Source organism: Saimiri boliviensis, chromosome 7, assembly GCF_048565385.1.
Source record: "Saimiri boliviensis isolate mSaiBol1 chromosome 7, mSaiBol1.pri, whole genome shotgun sequence".
In the NCBI taxonomy this organism is placed as follows: domain Eukaryota; kingdom Metazoa; phylum Chordata; class Mammalia; order Primates; family Cebidae; genus Saimiri; species Saimiri boliviensis.
The window spans coordinates 66,372,620-66,392,790 of record NC_133455.1 but is presented as its reverse complement, the minus strand read 5'-3'; the positions used below and the strand labels follow the sequence as shown (position 1 = coordinate 66,392,790).

The following is a 20,171-nucleotide window of genomic DNA, read 5'->3' as shown; positions in this document are numbered from 1 at the left end:
GGTGAGCCAAGATCCTGCCATTCCACTCCAGCCTGGACAACAGGGGCGAAACTCTGTCTCAAAAAAAAAAAAGATGTTGTGTACATTTAACATATTAGTCTATCTAAGCTTTTTTTCTGTGAATAAAAAGCAAGGAGGAAGTGAGATGTCCTTCCTGGTAAATGCTGAGTGTTTCTGAATGTTGAATTCTGTTAACTGACTGAATCTGTCTCCATTATGCTATTGAAAGTGTTTCTCAAGGTCACCAGAGACATATTACCAAATCCAGTGAATTTTACCAATTCTTCCTGCATTCTAACCTATCTGTAGCATCTGACACTTCCTTGATATAGTTTGTTTTTTAGACAGAGTCTGCTCTTTCGCCCAGGCTGGAGTGCAGTGGTGCGATTCTGGCTCACTACAGCCTCTGCCTTCCAGGTTCACACGATTCTCCAGCCTCAGCCTCCCAAGTAGCTGGGATTACATGTGTCCGCCACCACACCCGGACTAATTTGTGTATCTTTAGTAGAGACAGAGTTTCACCATGTTGGCCAGGCTGGTCTCGAACTCCTGACCTTAAGTGATCTACCCACCTCGGCCTCCCAAAGTCCTGGGATTACAGGTGTGAGCCACCATACTCGGCCTAATTTTTGTATCTTTAGTAGAGACAGAGTTTCACCATGTTGGCCAGGCTGGTCTTGAACTCCTGACCTCAAACGATGCACCCGCCTCGGCCTCCGAAAGTGCTGGGATTACAGGTGTGAGTCACCATGCCCAGCCTACTTCCTTGATTGTTTCTATGGTGTTCTCTTAATCCTCCTATGATAACACAGCACACAATCCCAGTTCCGTACCTCTCTGACAGTGCCTTTCACTCCCTTAGGACTCTCTGTTTCCTCATGTCCCTTCCAACTGACATTCAGCCCTTGAGAGGGACTTTTGATCTAATATTTGGTCAATGAAAATGGATGAAATAACTAGTCCAGTTTTCTTTGTTGATTTGACCAAGTAGACCTAAATTTTCTGCTGCTGAAATTAAGTAATAGTGACCTTTCCCCAAAGATTTCCACAGGAAAAAAATTTGTCACTAGATAGAATTTTCTGAATTTTCCTTTTTTTCTCCCATAATTAATTAATTAATTAATTAATTTTTTGGAGGCAGTTTCACTCTTGTTGCCCAGACTGGAGTGCAGTGGCGCAATGTCGGCTCACTGCAGCCTTCACCTCCCAGGTTCAAGTGATTCTCCTGCCTCAGCCTCCCGAGTAGTTGGGATTACAGGGATGTGCCATCACGCCCTGCTAATTTTTTGTATTGAGTAGAGATGGGGTTTCACCATGTTGGTCAGGCTGGTCTCAAACTCCTGACCTTAGGTGATCCACCTGCCTCAGCCTCCCAAAGTGCTGGGATTACAGGCGTGAGCCACCATGCTCGGCTTCATAATTTTTTATATTTTTGGTATCATTAGTAGCCTATCAAGTAATGAATACAGCAAATAACAAATGAACAAATTCACAAGTGTTTTATGGTGTACTGAATAATGCAGCTTGGTTTTTAGGTATACCATCCCCAGAACTGGTTTGTTCTGACCTGTTGGCTGATCCCGTAGAGTACCCTTGAAGTGGGCTGCACCTCTCAGTCCATCCCTACACTCCTGAAGTCAGGTTCCAGAATGTCAGCTCTCAGGCCTTAAATTCCCACCCAACTCTTCAAAATGAGTTTATACATAGGAAGGAGACCAAAATGGGAAGGGGCTCTAAATACCATAAGGAACAGTTGAGGAAACCTATGAAAAAGACTTGGTCAAGGGCACGTCAAAGATGTCTTCAAACATGTATGGAAGAGAAATTAGATCTGCTCTGTGGGTACAGAAGACCAACTGAAGACTAATCGGAAATTGTTTGTTTGTTCATTTGTTTGTTTGTTTGTTTTGAGATAGACTCTTGCTCTGTTGCCCAGGCTGGTATGCAGTGGCACAATCCTATCTCAGCTAACTGTAACCTTCACATTCCAAGTTCAAGCAATCCTCCTACCTCAGCCTCCCAAGTAGTTGGGATTACAGGCACCCACCACCACGCCCGGCTAATTTTTGTATTTTTAGTAGAGATGGGGTTTCGCCGTGTTGGTCAGGCTGATCTCGAACCCCTGACCTCTGGTGATCCGCCCACCTTGGCCTCTCAAAGTGCTGGGATTATAGGCGTGAGCCACTGTGCCTGGCCGAGAAAAAGTTTTAAGAGAGCTAGTTTAGAATGAAGTGATACTGTCTCAGGCAAGATGTCGGTTTCCAGTTCCTGGAAGTATTTGAGAAGCAGAGAAGTATTTGAGAAGCAGAGGCTAAATGAACATTTGTCAGAGTTATAACAAAACAGTTCATTTATCAGATTGAGATTTAAACTTCTAACTCTAAGTGACACCTTCCTCTCCTTCTTTTTTAGAGGGAGGAGGAGCCCTTATCTGAACTAGCCTAAAAAATGAGATTTCAGACACTGGAGCAAAGATGGAAGCAGGAATAAGATAGATAGATAGATAGATAGATAGATAGATAGATAGATAGATAGATAGATAGATTAAAGACATTTGGGTGGGAACAGGAGGAGAGGCAATGGCGGGGCTCCTTGGAGTAGCATAAAGCAGATGACTGATGGAAGGGAAGGGTAAAGTGAGGCAAGGCAGAGAAGGATATCAGAGGAGGGGAGGAATGTCTGTGTGAGGGTTCAGAGAAAGAAGAAGGCCTGGTGTCTATGAAAATGGTAGCACTTTATCTACCCAGAGAGGAGGGTGCAAGCCAGAAGATGGCATAGATAGTGTTACACAGTTCCTCTTACATTTCAACAGAGGAACTTGGATACAGGCTCTTATTCACTGGAAGGAAGACATGCCAGTGTAATGGGAGCTATAGCAAGCCCCCATCTTAAACACTAACACAAGGCCTGTCGCGGTGGCTTACTCCTGTAATCCCAGCACTTTGGGAGGCTGAGGTGGGTGGTTCACCTGAGGTCGGCAGTTCGAGACCAGCCTGATCAACATGGAGAAACCTGTCTCTACTAAAAATACAAAATTAGCCAAGTGTGGTGGTGCACGCCTGTAATCCCAGCTACTCGAGAGGCTGAGTCAAGAGAATCACTTGAACCTGGGAGGTGGAGGTTGCAGTGAGCTGAGATTGTGCCATTGCACTCCAGCCTGGGCAAGAAGAGCCAAACTCTGTCTAAAAAAAAAACTAATACAAAAGAGACAACCTAGAACATGTTGATAAAGAAAGTAAAGGCTAACTTACAAAAATTGTGAATATTTGAAGAAATTCCAAGTGTGATTTCTGCTTTTAACCTACTTTTTGACTTTGACCTCAGGAGCATCTTTTCAAATATCAGTCTCTTTAGTCACCAAATGTACTTTTCTCATTCAGGCAGAAGGCCACAAGCTATACAAGGACCTGAAGAATTTCCTTAGTGCAGTCAAAGGTGGGTATTGCAGCATGGGATAATTCAGAGGGCATTTATATAGCTACTAAGAGGTTTAGGGGTAGAAAACAACAACCATACCCCCAGATTTTTGTCATTTTATCATTTATTTAGACTCCTGGAACTTTGTGGGCCGAGGAAGAGTGACTTTTCCTTTCAGCCCATCCAGCTTCCCTCACTTACATAACCCAAACCTTCTGAGTTCGTCCTTCTGAATTGAACCCACTGATTTGTCACCCATGTGATTACACCAACACTGTTGGGGAACTTGGTGGTGGGACTGAATTCTCTCCTTTCAGTGATGCATGAAAGTTCAAAAAGAGTGTCAGAAACCCTACAGGAGATCTACAGCAACGAGTGGGATGGTCACGAGGAGCTGAAGGCCATCGTAGGGGTAAGAGTGGCTTGGGTTTCACAACTTGTCAGCGGGTACTCCTGTTTGCATCTCAACCTCAGCTTAGCTTCTCTATCCAAGAAAATAGGAGAACAAAGGAGCCATTTCACACTGTGCATTTGTATAGGCTCAGTCACTGGGTGGTAGGAAGAAGCTACAACTATGAAGATAAAAACAAGTTTTCCCTAATCTGTGGATTCCTTTAATTTTGACCCTCTTCCCCTCTTTAAAACATTATGGGAAGTTTTAGCTCCTAAAGATTGGTTGTTTTTTTAAAACAAAGTTCATGCAGTTATATACTCTTAAACTTTCCCATCTAAGCTCTGGAGTCCAAGGCTTTGACCTTGTGCTCTGTTCTTAATCCCCATAGAGCAGTTCCTTGGGGTAGGGGCTGTTTCTTTTCTTCCTCTGACTATTCCCCAAAATCCAACATGATATTCTAAATACAGTGCTACAAAAAAAGAAGTTTTTTGCAAGAAGAATTTGAATATTTCCCTGGTAGACAGTTGTGGTTAGGAAGTGGAGCCTTCACTAGCCTCTGCCTCCATCCCACAGAATAATGATCTCCTTTGGGAGGACTATGAGGAAAAACTGGCCGACCAGGCTGTGAGGACCATGGAAAACTACGTCGCCCAGTTCAGCGAGATTAAGGTACTCAATGTACAGAACCAAGTCTGGGTTGTGGATGGCCCAATCCAGGTTAGAGAACATATTGGGTTAGGCATTGTAAGTAGAATTAGAGCTTCATGATTAGAAATGAAGTTTGGGTAAGTTAGGAGAAAGATTAAGGTTGAGGGTTAGACAAGAGGTTAGGATAGAAGGTTGGAAGTAGTGTGAAGTTTATGTTTAAACTTAGATTTCAAGGCTGGGTGCAGTGGCATACACCTGTAATCCCAGTACTTTGGGAAGCCAAGGCAGGAGGACCACTTGAGCCTAGGAGTTCAAGACCAGCCTGGGCAACGTGGCAAAACCCCAAAAAACTACTAAAAAAATTAGTCAGTGTGGTGGTGCGTGTCTGTAGTCCCAGCTACCCTAGGAGGCTGGTTGAAGGATCACTGGAGCTGGGGAGGGAGAGGTTCCAGTGAGCTGAGATCATGCCACTGTGGTCCAGCCTGGTTGACAGAGGCTGGTGTCTCAAAATAAGTAAATACATAAAATAAACTTAGATTTCAGTGAGCTATATTTGCACTGATTTTGAATTAGATCCAAGTTAGAGGCATCCCTTTTAGCTGTGACAAACAGCTGATGGCACTAAAGATATTTATTGTATAGAAGAGGAAACATGGAGCAATCAGATAGTTATCTTCAAATACTTGAAAGTCTGTTGGGTAAAAGAGGAAGTTCGCCTATTCTAAACTCTTCCAGAAAGCAGAATTAGAGTCCATCTATTCATTAAGCTAGTATTTTTTTTTTTGAGACGGAGTCTTGCTCTGTTACCCAGGCTAGAGTGCAATGGTACAGTCTTGGCTCACTGCAACCTCCGCCTCCTGGGTTCAGGTAATTCTCCTGCCTCAGCCACCGGAGTAGCTGGGATTCCAGGCATGCACCACAATGCCCAGCTGATTTTTGTATTTTTAGTAGAGACAGGGATTCACCATGTTGGTCAGGCTGGTCTCGAACTCCTGACTTCAAGTGATCCGCCCACCACAGCCTCTCAAAGTGCTGGGATTACAGGCATGAGTCACCGCGCCCGGCACTAGTTTTTATTAAACACCTACTCTGTCAGGCACTGTGCTGATTCAGAGGAAGAAGTTAGAGGGAGGCTGACTTAAGTTCCTAATAGTTAAAGCTTTCCAAAAACAAAATGAAATAGACTCAAAGATAGTGAGTTGTCTGTTGTTTGGACAAACAGAAGTCAAACTACTTCTTATCTTGGATATTGTGGAGAAGCCTCATGTGTTGCACGGGAAGTTGGACCACATAATTGCTAAAAATCTTTTCAAATTCTGTGACTGAGAGAATGAGACGATTCAATAACATAGTTTGCTTCTCCCTGGTATAATTTATCTTTTGGATAAGACTGAGTAGACTTTCTCTCAGTGCTCATAGTAATTTATGGCTTTTATTGTGTTTTAGAGCTTTCAAAGCACTTTGTATTCAGCATTCAATCTTTCAAATAACAGTTGTATAAGGGCAGATGGGGCTATTGAGCCTCCGAAAGAAATGTGCCTTGCCACTGGCCACAGGCTAATGAATGGCAGATTTGGGACTAAGGCCCAAAACTCCAGACTTTCACTTTTATGTGACTCTCAAGGTCATTTCTCCTGGAGGCTGAACTAGTTTATAATGGGTTCATAGGAAATACTAAAATTTAATACAGGGGGAGGTGGAGGCAAAAATATAAATATATAAATATATATATATATATATATATATATATATATATATATATATATATTACAGATTTCCACATGCTCTGCAGGATTTCCCCTTACTCTATCTCCCTCTGCGAATCCCCCATTCTTCCTAGATACTGAGGGAGATCATACCATGGGCACACAACCCTACTAGAAAATGAAATTTGGGCCGGTTGTGGTGGCTCATGCCTGTAATCCCAGCACTTTGGGAGGCTGAGGCAGGCAGATCACATGAGCCCAGGAGTTTGACACAAGCCTGGCCAACATGGCAAAAACCAATCTCTACTAAAAATACAAAAATTGGCTGAACTTGGTGCACACACCTATAATTACAGCTACTTGGGAGGCTGAAGCACAAAAATTGCTTGAATCTGGGAGGCAGAGGTTGCAGTGAGCTGAAATCTCAACACTGCACTCCAGCCTGGGCAACAGAGCAAGACCCTGTCTCAAAAAACAAAAACAAAAGCCAGGCGTGGTGGCTCACACCTGTAATCCCAGCACTTTGGGAGGCTGAGGAGGGTGAATCATGAGGTCAGGAGTTCAAGACCAGCCCGGCCAACATAGTGAAACCCCATCTCTACTAAAAATACAAAAAATAAAAAATTAGCCAGGCATGGTGTCAGGTGCCTGTAGTCCCAGCTACTTGGGAGGCTGAGCCAGGAAGATCATTTGAACCTAAGAGGTGGAGGTTGCAGCAAGCCGAGATAGTGCCACTGTACTCCAGCCTGGGTGACACAGTGAGACTGTGTCTCAAAAACAAAACAAAAGAAAACAAAACCATAATAGCCCCAATCTGGGGCGCCGTGGGGGGGAAACAAAAGTGAAATTTGATAATAGGACCCGCGAATCATACTCTCTGCTTGGTATTCTGTTACCTATATCCTGGCCACTAAAAAGTGAGTATCCACGCTCTTTCTTGGTACCCTGATCAGGAGAGAATTGCCAAGCGGGGTCGGAAGCTCGTGGACTATGATAGTGCCCGACATCACCTGGAAGCAGTGCAGAATGCCAAGAAGAAAGATGAGGCCAAGACTGCCAAGGTAAAATGAAAACAGCAACAAAAACTAGTAAACTCTTCCTGTTCTCTCTCTCCCCATGGTGGTAGCAGGTGGCTGGGCCAAGGTGATTATGGGAAATTATAAATTCGGCATCAAGTGTCCTGAAGGAAATCTATTTCTTCTGACACTGATGCTGTAAGGATAGTCAGAGTCTTGAGGCTGAGGAGGGCATGGTCAGGGAAAGGAGAGGGATGGCTCCTCGTAAGGCTAGTGCCTAAAAAAATGCAGAGGGTGAAGCAGGTATGCTGTAGTCCTGGGTTCAGAATTGAGGGCAATTGTCTTGTCTCTTTTAACCACTTAGGCAGAGGAAGAGTTCAACAAAGCCCAGACTGTGTTTGAAGATCTGAATCAAGAACTGCTGGAGGAACTGCCCATTCTTTATAATAGGTAATGACTGGAATTCAGAAAAGGTACCTTTGCTTCACACAAGGCACCTTGTGTGCCTTGACGGTAGGCAGATAAAAGTGTTTTAGATTTAAATTCCTGCACGCCCTACTTTTTTTTTTGAGACAGGGTCTCACTCTGTCGCCCAGGCTGGAGTGCAGTGGTACTCAGTATCAGCTCACTGCAACCTCCACTTCCTAGTTCAAGGGATTCTTGTGCCTCAGCCACCCGAGTACCTGGGATTATAGGCATGTGCCACCACACTTGGCTAATTTTTTTTTTTTTTTTAGTAGAGATGGGGTTTCACCGTGTTGCCCAGGCTGGTCTCAAACTCCTGGCCTCAGTGATCCGCCTACCATGGCCTCGCAAAGTTCTGGGATTATAGGTGTGAGCCATCAAATGCAGCCAAATTTTTCACATTTAAAGAGAAATCTGAGCAGAAACTCCATTTGTATCCCTTTTTCTTTTAATTGTACAAGATATGCATTAATACAATTGTAGTCAGAGTATTTTATATTGTCACTTATTAGTGTACATAGGATGGAGCCTTTTAATGAATACGTGTATTCTAAAACATTATGTGACTCCTAATTAAAATAAAATTGAAATTTCATTTTTGATTTATTTTTAGACAGGGTCTCATTCGGTTACCCAGGCTGGAGGGTGGCTCACTGCAACCTGTGCCTCCCGGTTCAATCAGTTCTCCCCATTCAGCTTTCTGAGTAGTGGGGACTACAGGCATGTGCTACCACACCTGACTAATTTTTGTATTTCTTGGTAGAGACAGGTTTCACCCTGTTGGCCAGGCTGGTCTCAAAGTCCTGACCTCAAATGATCCATCTGCCTCAGCCTCTCAGAGTGCTGGGATTACAGGTGTGAAACACCGTGCCTGGCCTAGAAATGAAATTTAATAGTTTAAAAGTATACTTCCTTGATTCACTTACAGGAGAATTCCATTAATGTACATACAGGTGTAGAAGTCCTGTATTCTTAAAGGGAAAGAATAATTATTGCTGTAATAATTAGATGGCTTATATTAATACAGCTCTTTAAAAAATTATTCAAAGCCCTTTCATACTGATTTGGTCCTTCAAGAGCCCAAATCAAGTAACTCCATGAAACTGTTAAACTTTGGTGTCAACCTCAGCTGATATTGTCTCCCCTGGCCTTCCTGCTCCGAAGAATCAGGTGTGTTCCTGGCCCAGCTCTGATGAATACAGATCCCAGAACATCCTGAGTGTGGGATATGGGATGGTTTTCTTTTAGGAGCCTTGGTGGTGGCTGGTTTTGGCTCAAGGTCCTACCTTGTATTTCAAACAAAGAACTCCTTTCCTATGCTTTACCCATATGTGTTTGTTGTTTTGCTTCCTAATAGTCGTATTGGCTGCTATGTGACCATCTTTCAAAACATTTCCAACTTGAGGGATGTCTTCTACAGGGAAATGAGCAAGGTGAGAAGCATCTGGCCAATTGAGACTCCTAGGTGTGTCTTCTAGTAAATATGAAGGTAGCCTTGACTTACATAATTTCTTTAAATTGACACCACAAATTTTGACTTTTATCTTGTGATGAAATAAGAGCACTTGATTGTGTACTTAACAATATTAAAGCACATATATACACGATCAGAGGGCCCTTTCATCTCCCTTAACAACTGAATAAGTACATCCAAATTGGAGCTTTAGCATGAATAAAGGAGGTTAGGTCTATGGAAGGAAGAATTGAAATGGGGAACCCCATTGTCAAATCTCTATTGTTGCTAGGGACTATTTAAGGGAAGGCAGTTTCTCAGGTGGTTGGTCTCAAATAAGACTAATCCTGTCAGTGACAGCCAGCCATATAACATAACTTATGAGGTCTTTTCTAGGCCTGAGATTCCAAGATTCTTTGCTACTACAATGTTAGTTATATTTACGCACAGCTACACATATCACTCTCCATAGTTTATTTGGCTAAAGTGTGATTTGCCTAATTAATATTAAAAATGAGTTTTCATTCCCTGGATCACCTGTGAGAAGCTAGAACCTCAAATCAGACATGAGTTACGGACCCTGCATTGAGACAGCTGCCAGTCTGTTGGAAGAGGTAGAACTTAGAACACAGAAAGACAAGGAAGCGGGGGTAGCAGGACAGGATCTGGATTCTAGTGCTAGACAGACAAGAGGAATTCAGATTGGAGTTGAAAGGGAGGGGTTTTATTTTGGGAAACCATCTGAAGGGGAGGGGAGAAGGGATATGTACTCTCGGGTTCCCAGTTGGCTAGCATCTCCTTCTTTCTCACTGGCTCTAGCTGAACCACAACCTGTATGACGTGATGAGCAAACTGGAGAAGCAACATTCCAATAAAGTCTTCGTGGTAAAGGGACTATCAAGGTGAGCACCATTCAAGACTCTTTTCTGCTTCACATGTCCCATGTGTGAATGTATTCAACATCCTCATCTCTAGTCCAGAATCCTGACCCATGCTTTATGTGGATGTACATGATGATGTTTGTTGTTTGTACTATGCTCCTATAAAAATTATTTTGCTTTTTACTAAATATTTTTAGGCCAGACATGGTGGCTAAGGCCTATAATCCTGGTACTTTGGGAGGCTGAGGCAGGAGAATCACTTGAGACCAAGAGTTTTGAGACCAGTCTGGGCAATGTAGTGAAATCTCATCTCTACAAAAAAAGATTAAAAGAAAAAAAAATTAGCCAGGCACAGTGATGAGCACCTGTATTCCTAGCAATTCAGGAGGCTGAGGCAGGAGAATTGCTTGAGCACAGGTGTTCTAGGCTACAGTGAGCTATTATCATGCCACTGCACTCTAGCCTGGGTGACAGAGCAAGACCCTGTCTCTAAAAAAATAAAAATTAAATATTTCAGACATACTAAATGTATAAAGAATAACACAACAAATAGCCACGTACTTACCACCAAATTTAAGAAATCGACTGTTGTAAATATAGCTGAAGTTCCCAATATTTCTTCCCTATTCATTTTCTGTTTCTGACCCCACTAAAGGGTCATGTGTGTTATTTATGTGTGCATGTATGTTTCACACATAAAATAAAACAACCTGCAAAGAAATAAAAAAACAACATGCATGGAAATAAATACTAAATATAGTAATAAATACTAAATGTAACATGCACACATTGTATTATTCTACACATACATGCATACATAAAATATTGTTTTCCATGTTTTTAAGCTTTATATAAATGGACACATACTGTATGTATTCTTCTGCAACTTCTTTTGTTCTCTTAGTATTGTTTGCAAGATTTTTCATTATTGCTACATGTAGCTATAATAGTTCTGCTATTTCCTTTCTATAGCTGTTATTGTGTGCCTAGTTCATGATTTATTTCTTCATCCTCCTGCTAATTTGGGGCATTTGAGTTGTTTCCTAGGTTTTTGCTATTATAAATAATGTTGTGATGAACATGTGTTACGTTTCTCCCTGCGAATATTATCAAGAGTTTCTTTAGGGCCTATACTTGGAGCAGGATTGTTGAGTCATAAGATCTGTCATGGGGGCTTCTCGACCCTTATGAGATATTGCCACATTGCTCTGCAAGGTGGTTGTTCCAGTTTACTACTCATCAGCCGTGAGTGAAAGCCCTCATGAGTCTACATTCTCACTACATGTGAAATTGTCAGACTTCTTCATTCTTACAAGCTCATGGGTATGAAATGGAATATTTTTGCAGTTTTAAGTCACAGCTTCATGATTGCTAGTTACCTTGAGCATCTTTTCATGTTATTGGCCATATAAGGTTCCTGTTCTATGACTTTCCTATATATCATTTTCCTATTTTTCAATTAGGTTGTTGACCTTTTTAAAAAAATTGATCTATATTAGGTTTTGTTTGCTGGTATATTCAGGATTCTAATTCTGAATGCTCAAGGACAAGCATGGCATCCAACACATAGTAGGTACTTGATAAATGTTATAATTGATTCTTTTGTTCGTGGTGGTTTTGTTTTATAAAGTTGCCACACACACTGAACATTGAACCACTGCTCATAGGGGAAACACAGGTTTCTGTGAGGCCCTGGTTTATCAACTACCCAAAACATAACCTTGTTTTATGTGAGTTTCTGTTTAAAGACACTTTATTTAATACATATTATTAATTCATTAATATTGAACTCACGACCAGCAGCATTGTAACTCATACCTGAATGAAGCTTACCTAATACATGTATTTTCTCTGGAAGGCACATCAGAGTCTTCTTGCACTTAGCACTACAGCTTGGGGGCCATTTTAAGCAGCAGAATCACCAACAAAAAGCTCAAAGTTAGGAAAACCTGGTGAAAAGGACACTTGTTTACAGTTTGAGAATGGAAACAAGAAGGTACATGGTTGCCTTGTTAGATTTCATCTGGAAAGTGTATGGCAGGCAACTCATTCTTCGCCACTTGCACGTGTCCAGTAGAGACTGGGAAAGCACCACAAGCATTGATTTGGGGGTTCCAAATAAATAAGTAGGTTAATTCACAAATATGAAATCTGCATAGATCAACTGTATATCACCCATTTATCTTTGCCCCAGAGGAAATATTTGCTGACATTTTGCAGTGTTTCTTTCCAGTCTTTCTCTGTACATATTTTTATATTTTTACGTAATTGAGTTCATGTTATAGATAAAATTGTGGCCTTTTTTTGCTTCTCTCTGTAAGCGTTATTGTAAACTATGCAAACTTTCTAACATTTTAAATTGCTTTATTCTGGTTTTTTATTACATGCATCATAATTTATTTTTGCATATTTACATTGCTTCTGGTTTTTAGCTGTTCTGAATCTGAACACCCTTCCTTTTTAGTGGCAGCAGGCGCTCTTTAGTGATTTCTCCCCCAGTTCGACCATCTACGGTCTCCAGTCCACTTAACTCACCTACTAGTTCCTCTACCCTTTCCTCGAAGAGTGAGAATGAATTTATCTCAGCAACTGAAGATCTGGCACCTGATGCAGCCCAGGGGGAAGGCAATTCTGAGATCAAGGAGCTCTTAGAAGATGAGGAAATAGAGAAGGAAGGATCCGAAGCAAGCTCCTCTGAGGAAGAAGAGCCTCTACCAGCCTGCAATGGCCCCCCCCAGGCCCAGCCCTCTCTTGCCATTGAAAGTGCCAAGTCCCAGGAGGAAGTTCCCCCCAACTCCCCAACTTCATCACCAGGCAGAGCCCTGAGCCCTTCAGGGCAGCCTTCATCATCTGCCGCAGAAGTCATCCTTCGAACCCGCACTGCAAGTGAAGGATCTGAACAACCAAATAAGAGAGCCTCTACCCAGAGAACCTCAGCACCCCCTTGTAGGCCTCCCCCACCCAGGGCTACTCCAAGCCCCAGGCCCTCTTCAGGGAACATACCCTCCAGCCCTCCAGCCCCTGGAGATGGTTCACCCACCAGCTCTAGGGCCTCCCTGGGGAGTGGGACTCCAAGTCCTAGGACCTCCCTAGAGGTCTTTCCTAATCCAGAACCACCAGAGAAGCCAGTAAGAACTCCTGAGGCCAAAGAAAATGAAAACATCCAGAACCCTGAAGAACTTTGCACCTCCCCCGCCTTAATAACATCTCAGGTAAGAGTAGTTCTAGTTGGGTCTTTTATTATTTATTTATGCATGCCTGCATGCTAGGGTCTCACTCTGGCACCCAGGCTGGAGTGTAATGGTGCGATCACAGCTCATTGCAGCCTCGACCTTCCAAGCCCAAGTGATCCTCCCCGCATAGAGATAGGGTCTCCCTATGTTGCTCAGGCTGGTCTTGAATTCCTGGCCTCAAGTGATCCTCCTACCTTGGCCTCCCAAGGTGCTGGGAAGACAGACGTGAGCCACTGCACCTGGCTCCAGTAGGGTCTTTATACCCTTTTATAACCTCCATGTAGGTCGTCTTTACTATAGTCAGAATACTCCTGGACACCTTTTTTGGTTCTGGGGATTTTTTCATGTCTTCATAACAATTAATTTTGTAATCTAGTTTTAGGGTAATTGACTTCTCTAAGGGGGTTATCGCTAGTAGTGTTATGAGCAGATTCTTACTAATTTCTTTCTTTTCCTCCAAGTTCTGGGAGTTCCTAGTATAAAGAACCTATAGTTGAAGCCAGGCGTGGTAGCTCATGTCTATAATTCCAGCAATTTGGGAGGCTGAGGCCCGCAGATCACTTGAGGTCAGGCTTTCAAGATTAGCCTGGCCAACACAATAAAACCCCGTCTCTACTAAAAATACAAAAATTAGTCAGGCATGGTGGCATCTGTAGTCCCAGCTACTTAGAAAGCACAAGAACACAAGAATCCCTTGAACCCAGGAGGCAGAGGTTGCAGTAAGCCGAGATCGTATCACTGCACTCCAGCCTAGGCAACAGAGTGAGACTGTATCTCAAAGAAAAGAAAAGAAAAAGAAAAAGAAAAAAAAAACCAAAATACCAAAGAAAGAAAAAAACAACAATCAATAAATAACATTTTAAAAATAAAGAACCAATAGTTAAAATCCTGAGCTTTACCTTCTTTAATGGAAGTAGGAGGGTGGGTCTCACTTCAATTCATCATACCTGTGACTGTGGTAAATAGACCCTGAAAGAAATGGCAGCAGATTTCCAGGGTATATCTTCTCTAATGAGAAGACCTAGAAGCAAGAACTCACAGAGGATAGCTACTTAGCCCACCCCCCCACCCCACCCCCCAAAAAAAGAACTCACAGAGGGAAGTAAAGCAAAAAGAACAGCCTTTTGAAAAGGCTGCTTCCTACTTAGGAGGCTGAGGCAGGAGGATTGCTGGAGCTTATGAGGTCGAGGCTGCAGTGAGTACTGCTACACCCCAGCCTGGGCACCAGAGTGAGACCCTTTTGAAAAAAGGCTTTTGAAAAAAAAAAAAATGGAGAGATGCCAACCCATTGGAAAGCAACTAGTTCTGTAAAGGATCTGTAAATCAAGTATATTCTTTTCTTTCTTTCTTTCTTTCTTTTGAGACAGGGTCTCACTCTGTCACCCAGGCTGGAATGCGATCACAACTCTCTGCAGACTTGACCTCTCTGGGCCCCAGTGATCTTCCCACCTTAGCCTCCCAACTAGCTGGTACTGCAGGCACATGCCACCATACTTGCTTCATTTTTGTATTTTTGGTAGAGATGGGGTTTCTCAATGTTGCCCAGGCTGGCTTCAAACTCCGAGGCTCCAGTGATCCTCCCACCTCTACCTCCCAAAGTGCTAGGCTTATAGGTGTGAGCCACCATGCCCGGCCTCAAGTCATATTCTAGTCACATTACATAGAAAGGCTATCATATAGGGATTTGACTTGTTCTGTGATACTCCAGAGGGCAGAGGCAGATGCTATGTATAAAGTCTTTTTTTTTTTTTTTTTTTTTTTTGAGACGGAGTTTCGCTCTTGTTACCCAGGCTGGAGTGTAATGGCGCGGTCTCGGCTCACCGCAACCTCCGCCTCCTGGGTTCAGGCAATTCTCCTGCCTCAGCCTCCTGAGTAGCTGGGATTACAGGCATGCACCACCATACCCAGCTAATTTTTTGTATTTTTAGTAGGTTTAGTAGACGGGGTTTCACCATGTTGACCAGGATGGTCTTGATCTCTTGACCTCGTGATCCACCCGCCTCGGCCTCCCAAAGTGCTGGGATTACAGGCATGAGCCACCGCGCCCGGTGTATAAAGGCTTTTTTTAAGATACATTTTAGATCAATACAAGAACTTTCAACAATTAGGTCCATTTTAAAATGAGATGGAAAAAAAATATTGTGAAAGGCAAAGGAGATACAAGGGGCTGTCAAAAAATAAATATGGGATGGGCCACTTTGAGAATTAGTTCTCTTTCCTTGATGTTAAGAGCTAAGCATATATGATCTCCAGTCAGGTACATTGTAGGGAGGATTATGGTGAGATGTCTGACTAGATGACACCAAGATTTACTCATTCATTCTGCAATTACTTACTGAGTCCCTACTATGTGCCTGGCACTTTTCTAGGAGGTGGGGTATGATACTGAATGAAACAAAATTCCCTGCCTTCCTGGGACTTAACATTTTAGTGCAGGAAGATAGACCAAAAAAAAAAAAAGAATAAATAAAATTACAACCTAGTACTAATAAGTGAAATGAAGAAAAATTAAGTAGAGAAGGGCACAGGGAGTGGGAGCTGAGTTGCAAGTTTATAGAGTGGTCAGCAGTGACACGTGAGCAATGAAGAATGCTAGCACATGAGCCATGTGGATATCTGGGAGAAGCGTGTGTCATTTCTGGCACTTGCCAGATCACACCATCCTCCTACTGCCTGTTTCTGACAGAGGCTACCTCAGGAGTCTCCTGCTATCTGAGAGGAGCTAACATGGACCAAGGGTACAGGGATGGCTTCCAGGGTGGGAAGGTGTGGGACTCTCTCCTCCATTGTTCACTTTGATTCACAGATTGCTTCAGAGCCTGGAGAGGCAAAGACGATGGAAGACAAGGAAAAGGATAATAAGCTTGTCTCAGCTGACTCCTCCGAGGTACTAAAAGTCTAAGTCATCTACATGATTATGCCCTATTTTTTTTACACATTAAAATTTATTTTTCCTGTTCCAGAAGTGTATCTTTCAGATACCCTCAGTCTTGATTCACTTGAAGCACTGATGGCCCTAACAGAGCAAGATGTAAAACTTTTCCTCAAGTCAGGCTCAGTGGTATAAGCCTGTAATCCCAGCTACTTGGGAAGCTGAGGTACATCACTTGAGCCCAGGTGTTCAAGGCCATAGTATGCTATGATCGCATCTGTGAATAGCCACTGCACTCCAGCCTGGGCAACATAGTGAGATCCCATCTCTTTAAAAAAAAAATTTAATTAAAAGAACTAGGTGCAGTGCCTCAGCCTCCCAAAGTGGATGTAATCCTAGCACTTTGGGAGGCTGAGGTTAGTAGATCCCTTGACCCCAAGAGTTCAAGACCAGCCAGAGCAACATAGCAAAAACTCATTTCTACAAAAATTAGCCAAGCATGGTGTCATGTGCCTGTGGCCCTAGCTACTTGGGAAGCTGAGATAGAATCACCTGAGCCCAGGGAGACTGAGGCTACAGTGAGCAATGATTGCGCCACTGCCCTCCAGCCTGGGCAACAGAGTGAGACCCCATCTCAAAAAAAGACTTTTTAAAATTAATAATAAAAAGAACTTTTCCTTGGTCAGTTTCTAGTCTGAGGCAGCTGTGCTGATGGAGAGAGATAGGCAGGACATGTGGCAGTGAATCAGCGCAGGATAAATGCAGGGTTTTGAGTAGGTAAAGTATGGCCACTTCTCACTTTTCTGCACTGAAAAGAGCAACTCAATGGTTGAGTTGATTTCAGTTTGACTTTGCAATGTATTATATGATTTTAGATGGAGACAGTAATAGAGTGACCTTTTGTTTGCCTCTGGGGAATAATAAAACAAGCTTGCATTCTTGGGCTGATCTTTTGGAAAGGAAGAGTTTAATGGGCGCCAAGGCTCTTTCTGACCATTTTAAGGAACAGGCTAGTAACACTGTCCTCCCTGGAAAAGAGGTATAGGACACACTCTCCTTTCCTCTGAGTCTGTCTCCTTGTATTTGAGATTTATAATATTTCCTTACTCTTAGCCTCTCTGGTGGGATTGCTTTGGTCACTGGCTAAGGAGAAATATTTTTCCTCTAGAATTAAGCAACTAGAGCTTCTTAGGTCCTATCCTATTTGTGTCATTAATCCTCTGAAGCCTGTGTCCTACAAGATATGCTCACTTCTCTTGCGGATGCAATATAAATCAAATTTTCTCTCAGGCAGAATTATAGACATATCACATGTAAAAATGGGTAAATATGAATATAAGTGGGGAAAAACGTAGCCATTTCTGAAAAAAAAATTACTGGGAAAAAAATCTGTTCTTACCATTTGAATCATCTCAGAGAGATGGAAGGTTTTGATAACTTTCTGGGAGGTGATGTAACATCACCTTTGAGCTAATTCATGACCTGGAAAGGGAGGGAGTAAGAAGAAAGAAAATGTCCTTGAAAAAGAAATCATGGACTTTCAAGTGGTTCTCAGACTGTTTGAAATTGGTTTTGTTGGCTGGGTGCCGTGGCTCACGCCTGTAATCCCAGCACTTTAGGAGGCTGAGGCGTGTGGATCACTTGAGGTCAGGAGTTTGAGACTAGCCTGGTATAGCGAAGCCTCATCTATACTAAAAATACAAAAATTAGTTGAGTGTGTTGGCAGGGAGGTGCCTGTAATCCCAACTACTTGGGAGGCCGAGGCAGGAGAATCACTTGAACCCAGGAAGCAGAGGTTGCAGTGAACCAAGATCATGCCACTGCACTTCAGCCTGGGCGAAAGAACCAGATTCCTTCTCAAAAAAAAAAAGAAAGAAAGAAAAAAAACCCAAAAACAACAAAAAAAGATTGGTTCTGCTTTTAAAGTATGGATTTTATAGTTTGTGAATTAAATTTCTTGTTTAGTCTCACTCTGTCGCCCAGGTTGGAATGCAGTGATGTGATCTCGGTTCACTGCAACCTCCACATCTTAGGTTCAAGTGATTCTCCTACCTCAGCCTCCCAAGTAGCTGAGATTGCAGGCATGTGCCACCATGCCTGACTAATTTTTTGTATTTTTAGTAGAGACAGGATTTCACCATGTTAGCCAGGATGGTCTTGATCTTCTGACCTTGTGATTCACCCACCTTGGCCTCCCAAGGTGCTGGGATCAGGCATAAGCCACCACACCCGGCCTAAATTTCATTTTTTTAAAAAACTTGTTTTAAACCTCACAAGGTCTTTCCCTAGCATATAAGTTTCTAAGCAGGGCTTTCTTTTTTTAAAAAAATTATGTTTTTTAGAGATGACCTTGCTATGTTGCCCAGACTAGAGTGCAGTGGGTATTCACAAGTGCACTACAACCTTGATACTCCTGGCCTCAAGTGATTCTCCTGCCTCAGCCTCTTGAGGAAGCAGGACTACAGGCATGCACCCTACACATGGCCTAGACTGGGCTTCCTATACTTTGGGTTCCCATCTCAGAATCTAAAATTTTTCCCAAAGAAATCATTTTACCACTTGCTTCTCCTAACTGCTTATCATGGATTAGGATCACTTGAGTGCGAAACTTGCAGTACGTTCTTGAGGAAGGTTCATCTAAAAGTGGCAGGTAGTAGTTATAAGACCTCACACTCCCATATAGATACACATCTACACCATGTCACATAGATCACATGGTGTTTGATCATGGAAACAACTCTGGAATCCAAATAACTGGTTTCCTGTTGCAGCAAGTCTTTTTACCCTTTGAATCTTAGTTTCTTCATCTGTAAAAAAGGATGGATGAAAGCCTTTCCCAATGCCCTCAGGCTCTGGTGAAACAACACTGTATGTTTGCCCTTGGTAATAGTACAAATAATGAGACCCTTGTAAAGTATAAGGCACAGAAGACACTTCTATACTGAGAGTCTGGAAAGGTTGAGCCACCTCTTACTGGCAGAATTCTTCTCTTTGTAGGGCCAAGACCAGCTTGAAGTCTCCATGGTACCAAACAAGAGCAACCTCACAGCACCCGAACCTCAAGAAGAGGTAAGACCAGATATACAGAGAACAGATTGGGCATTAGATTGACCGGGGTTTGGCAATAGGCTGGAATCCTCACCACAGGATACAAGATGAATCCAGCAGTGAACCATACCCTCAGGGCAGTCAAGCAGGTGGGAACCAGAGGAAGCAAGAATGAACTGGGACTTCAGGGTGTCTCTGTGCTCATTTCCCTATGCCTGACCTAGCCCTATCTCCTAGGCATGTATTTAATTAAATCTCAAATTATTTCAGGAGTTAAAGGGGTTAAGATATTTATATATATATATATATATATATATATATATATACAGGGCCGGGCACAGTGGCTCACGCCTATAATCCCAACACTTTGGGAGGTGGAGGCAGGCAGATGATGAGGTCAGTTTGAGACCAGCCTGGCCAATATAGTGAAACTGTCTCTACTAAAAATACAAAAATTAGCCTGGCTTGGTGGTACTCACCTGTAGTCCCAGCTACTCAGGAGGCTGAGGCAGAAGAATTGCTTGAATCCGGGAGACAGAGGCTACAACAAGGCGAGATTGCACCAGTACACTTCAACCTGGGCAACAGAGCCAGACTCTGTCTCAAAAAAGAAAAAAAATATTTAGAGACAGTATCTCACCCTGTCACCTAAGCTGGAGTGCAGTGGCATGATCATAACTCACTGTATTCTCAAACTCCTGAGCTCCTCCTGAGACTCCATCTCAAAAAAAAAAAAAAAAAAAGTAATATGTGTATTATACAGTAATGTGTTGCTTAACAACAGAGATATGCTCTGAGAAATGCATTATTAGGCGATTTTGATATTGTTTGCATCTGTATGGTATAGCCTATTGCTCCTAGGCTGCAAACCTATACAGCATGTTACTGTACTGAATGCTGTAGGCAGTTGTGACACCATGGTAAATATGGTAAATATCTGTGTATCCAAACACAGAAAAGTACAGTAAAAATATCGTATAGAAAATAAAAAGTGGTATGCTTGTATAAGGCACTGTCATGAATGGAGCTTGCAGGACT

At 42.7% G+C, this 20,171-nt stretch overlaps 1 protein-coding gene across 5 annotated transcripts in view; it reads left to right on the top strand.

Moving 5' to 3' along the window:
- The window catches only part of BIN2 (bridging integrator 2), a 52,872-nt gene that overhangs the window by 20,339 nt on the left and 12,362 nt on the right, over positions 1 to 20,171 (top strand). For all 5 annotated transcript variants that reach the window (XR_012518443.1, XR_012518442.1, XR_012518441.1 and 2 more), the window contains 10 exons: positions 3,381 to 3,435; positions 3,735 to 3,829; positions 4,385 to 4,480; positions 7,119 to 7,226; positions 7,546 to 7,631; positions 9,004 to 9,079; positions 9,919 to 10,001; positions 12,445 to 13,192; positions 16,020 to 16,100; positions 19,083 to 19,154. Coding sequence is in view for 2 of the 5 variants with exons in the window: in XM_039471938.2 (XP_039327872.1) it covers positions 3,381 to 3,435; positions 3,735 to 3,829; positions 4,385 to 4,480; positions 7,119 to 7,226; positions 7,546 to 7,631; positions 9,004 to 9,079; positions 9,919 to 10,001; positions 12,445 to 13,192; positions 16,020 to 16,100; positions 19,083 to 19,154 (1,500 nt within the window). In the remaining 3 variants the exon portion in view is untranslated. The remainder of the gene's footprint in view (positions 1 to 3,380; positions 3,436 to 3,734; positions 3,830 to 4,384; positions 4,481 to 7,118; positions 7,227 to 7,545; positions 7,632 to 9,003; positions 9,080 to 9,918; positions 10,002 to 12,444; positions 13,193 to 16,019; positions 16,101 to 19,082; positions 19,155 to 20,171) is intronic.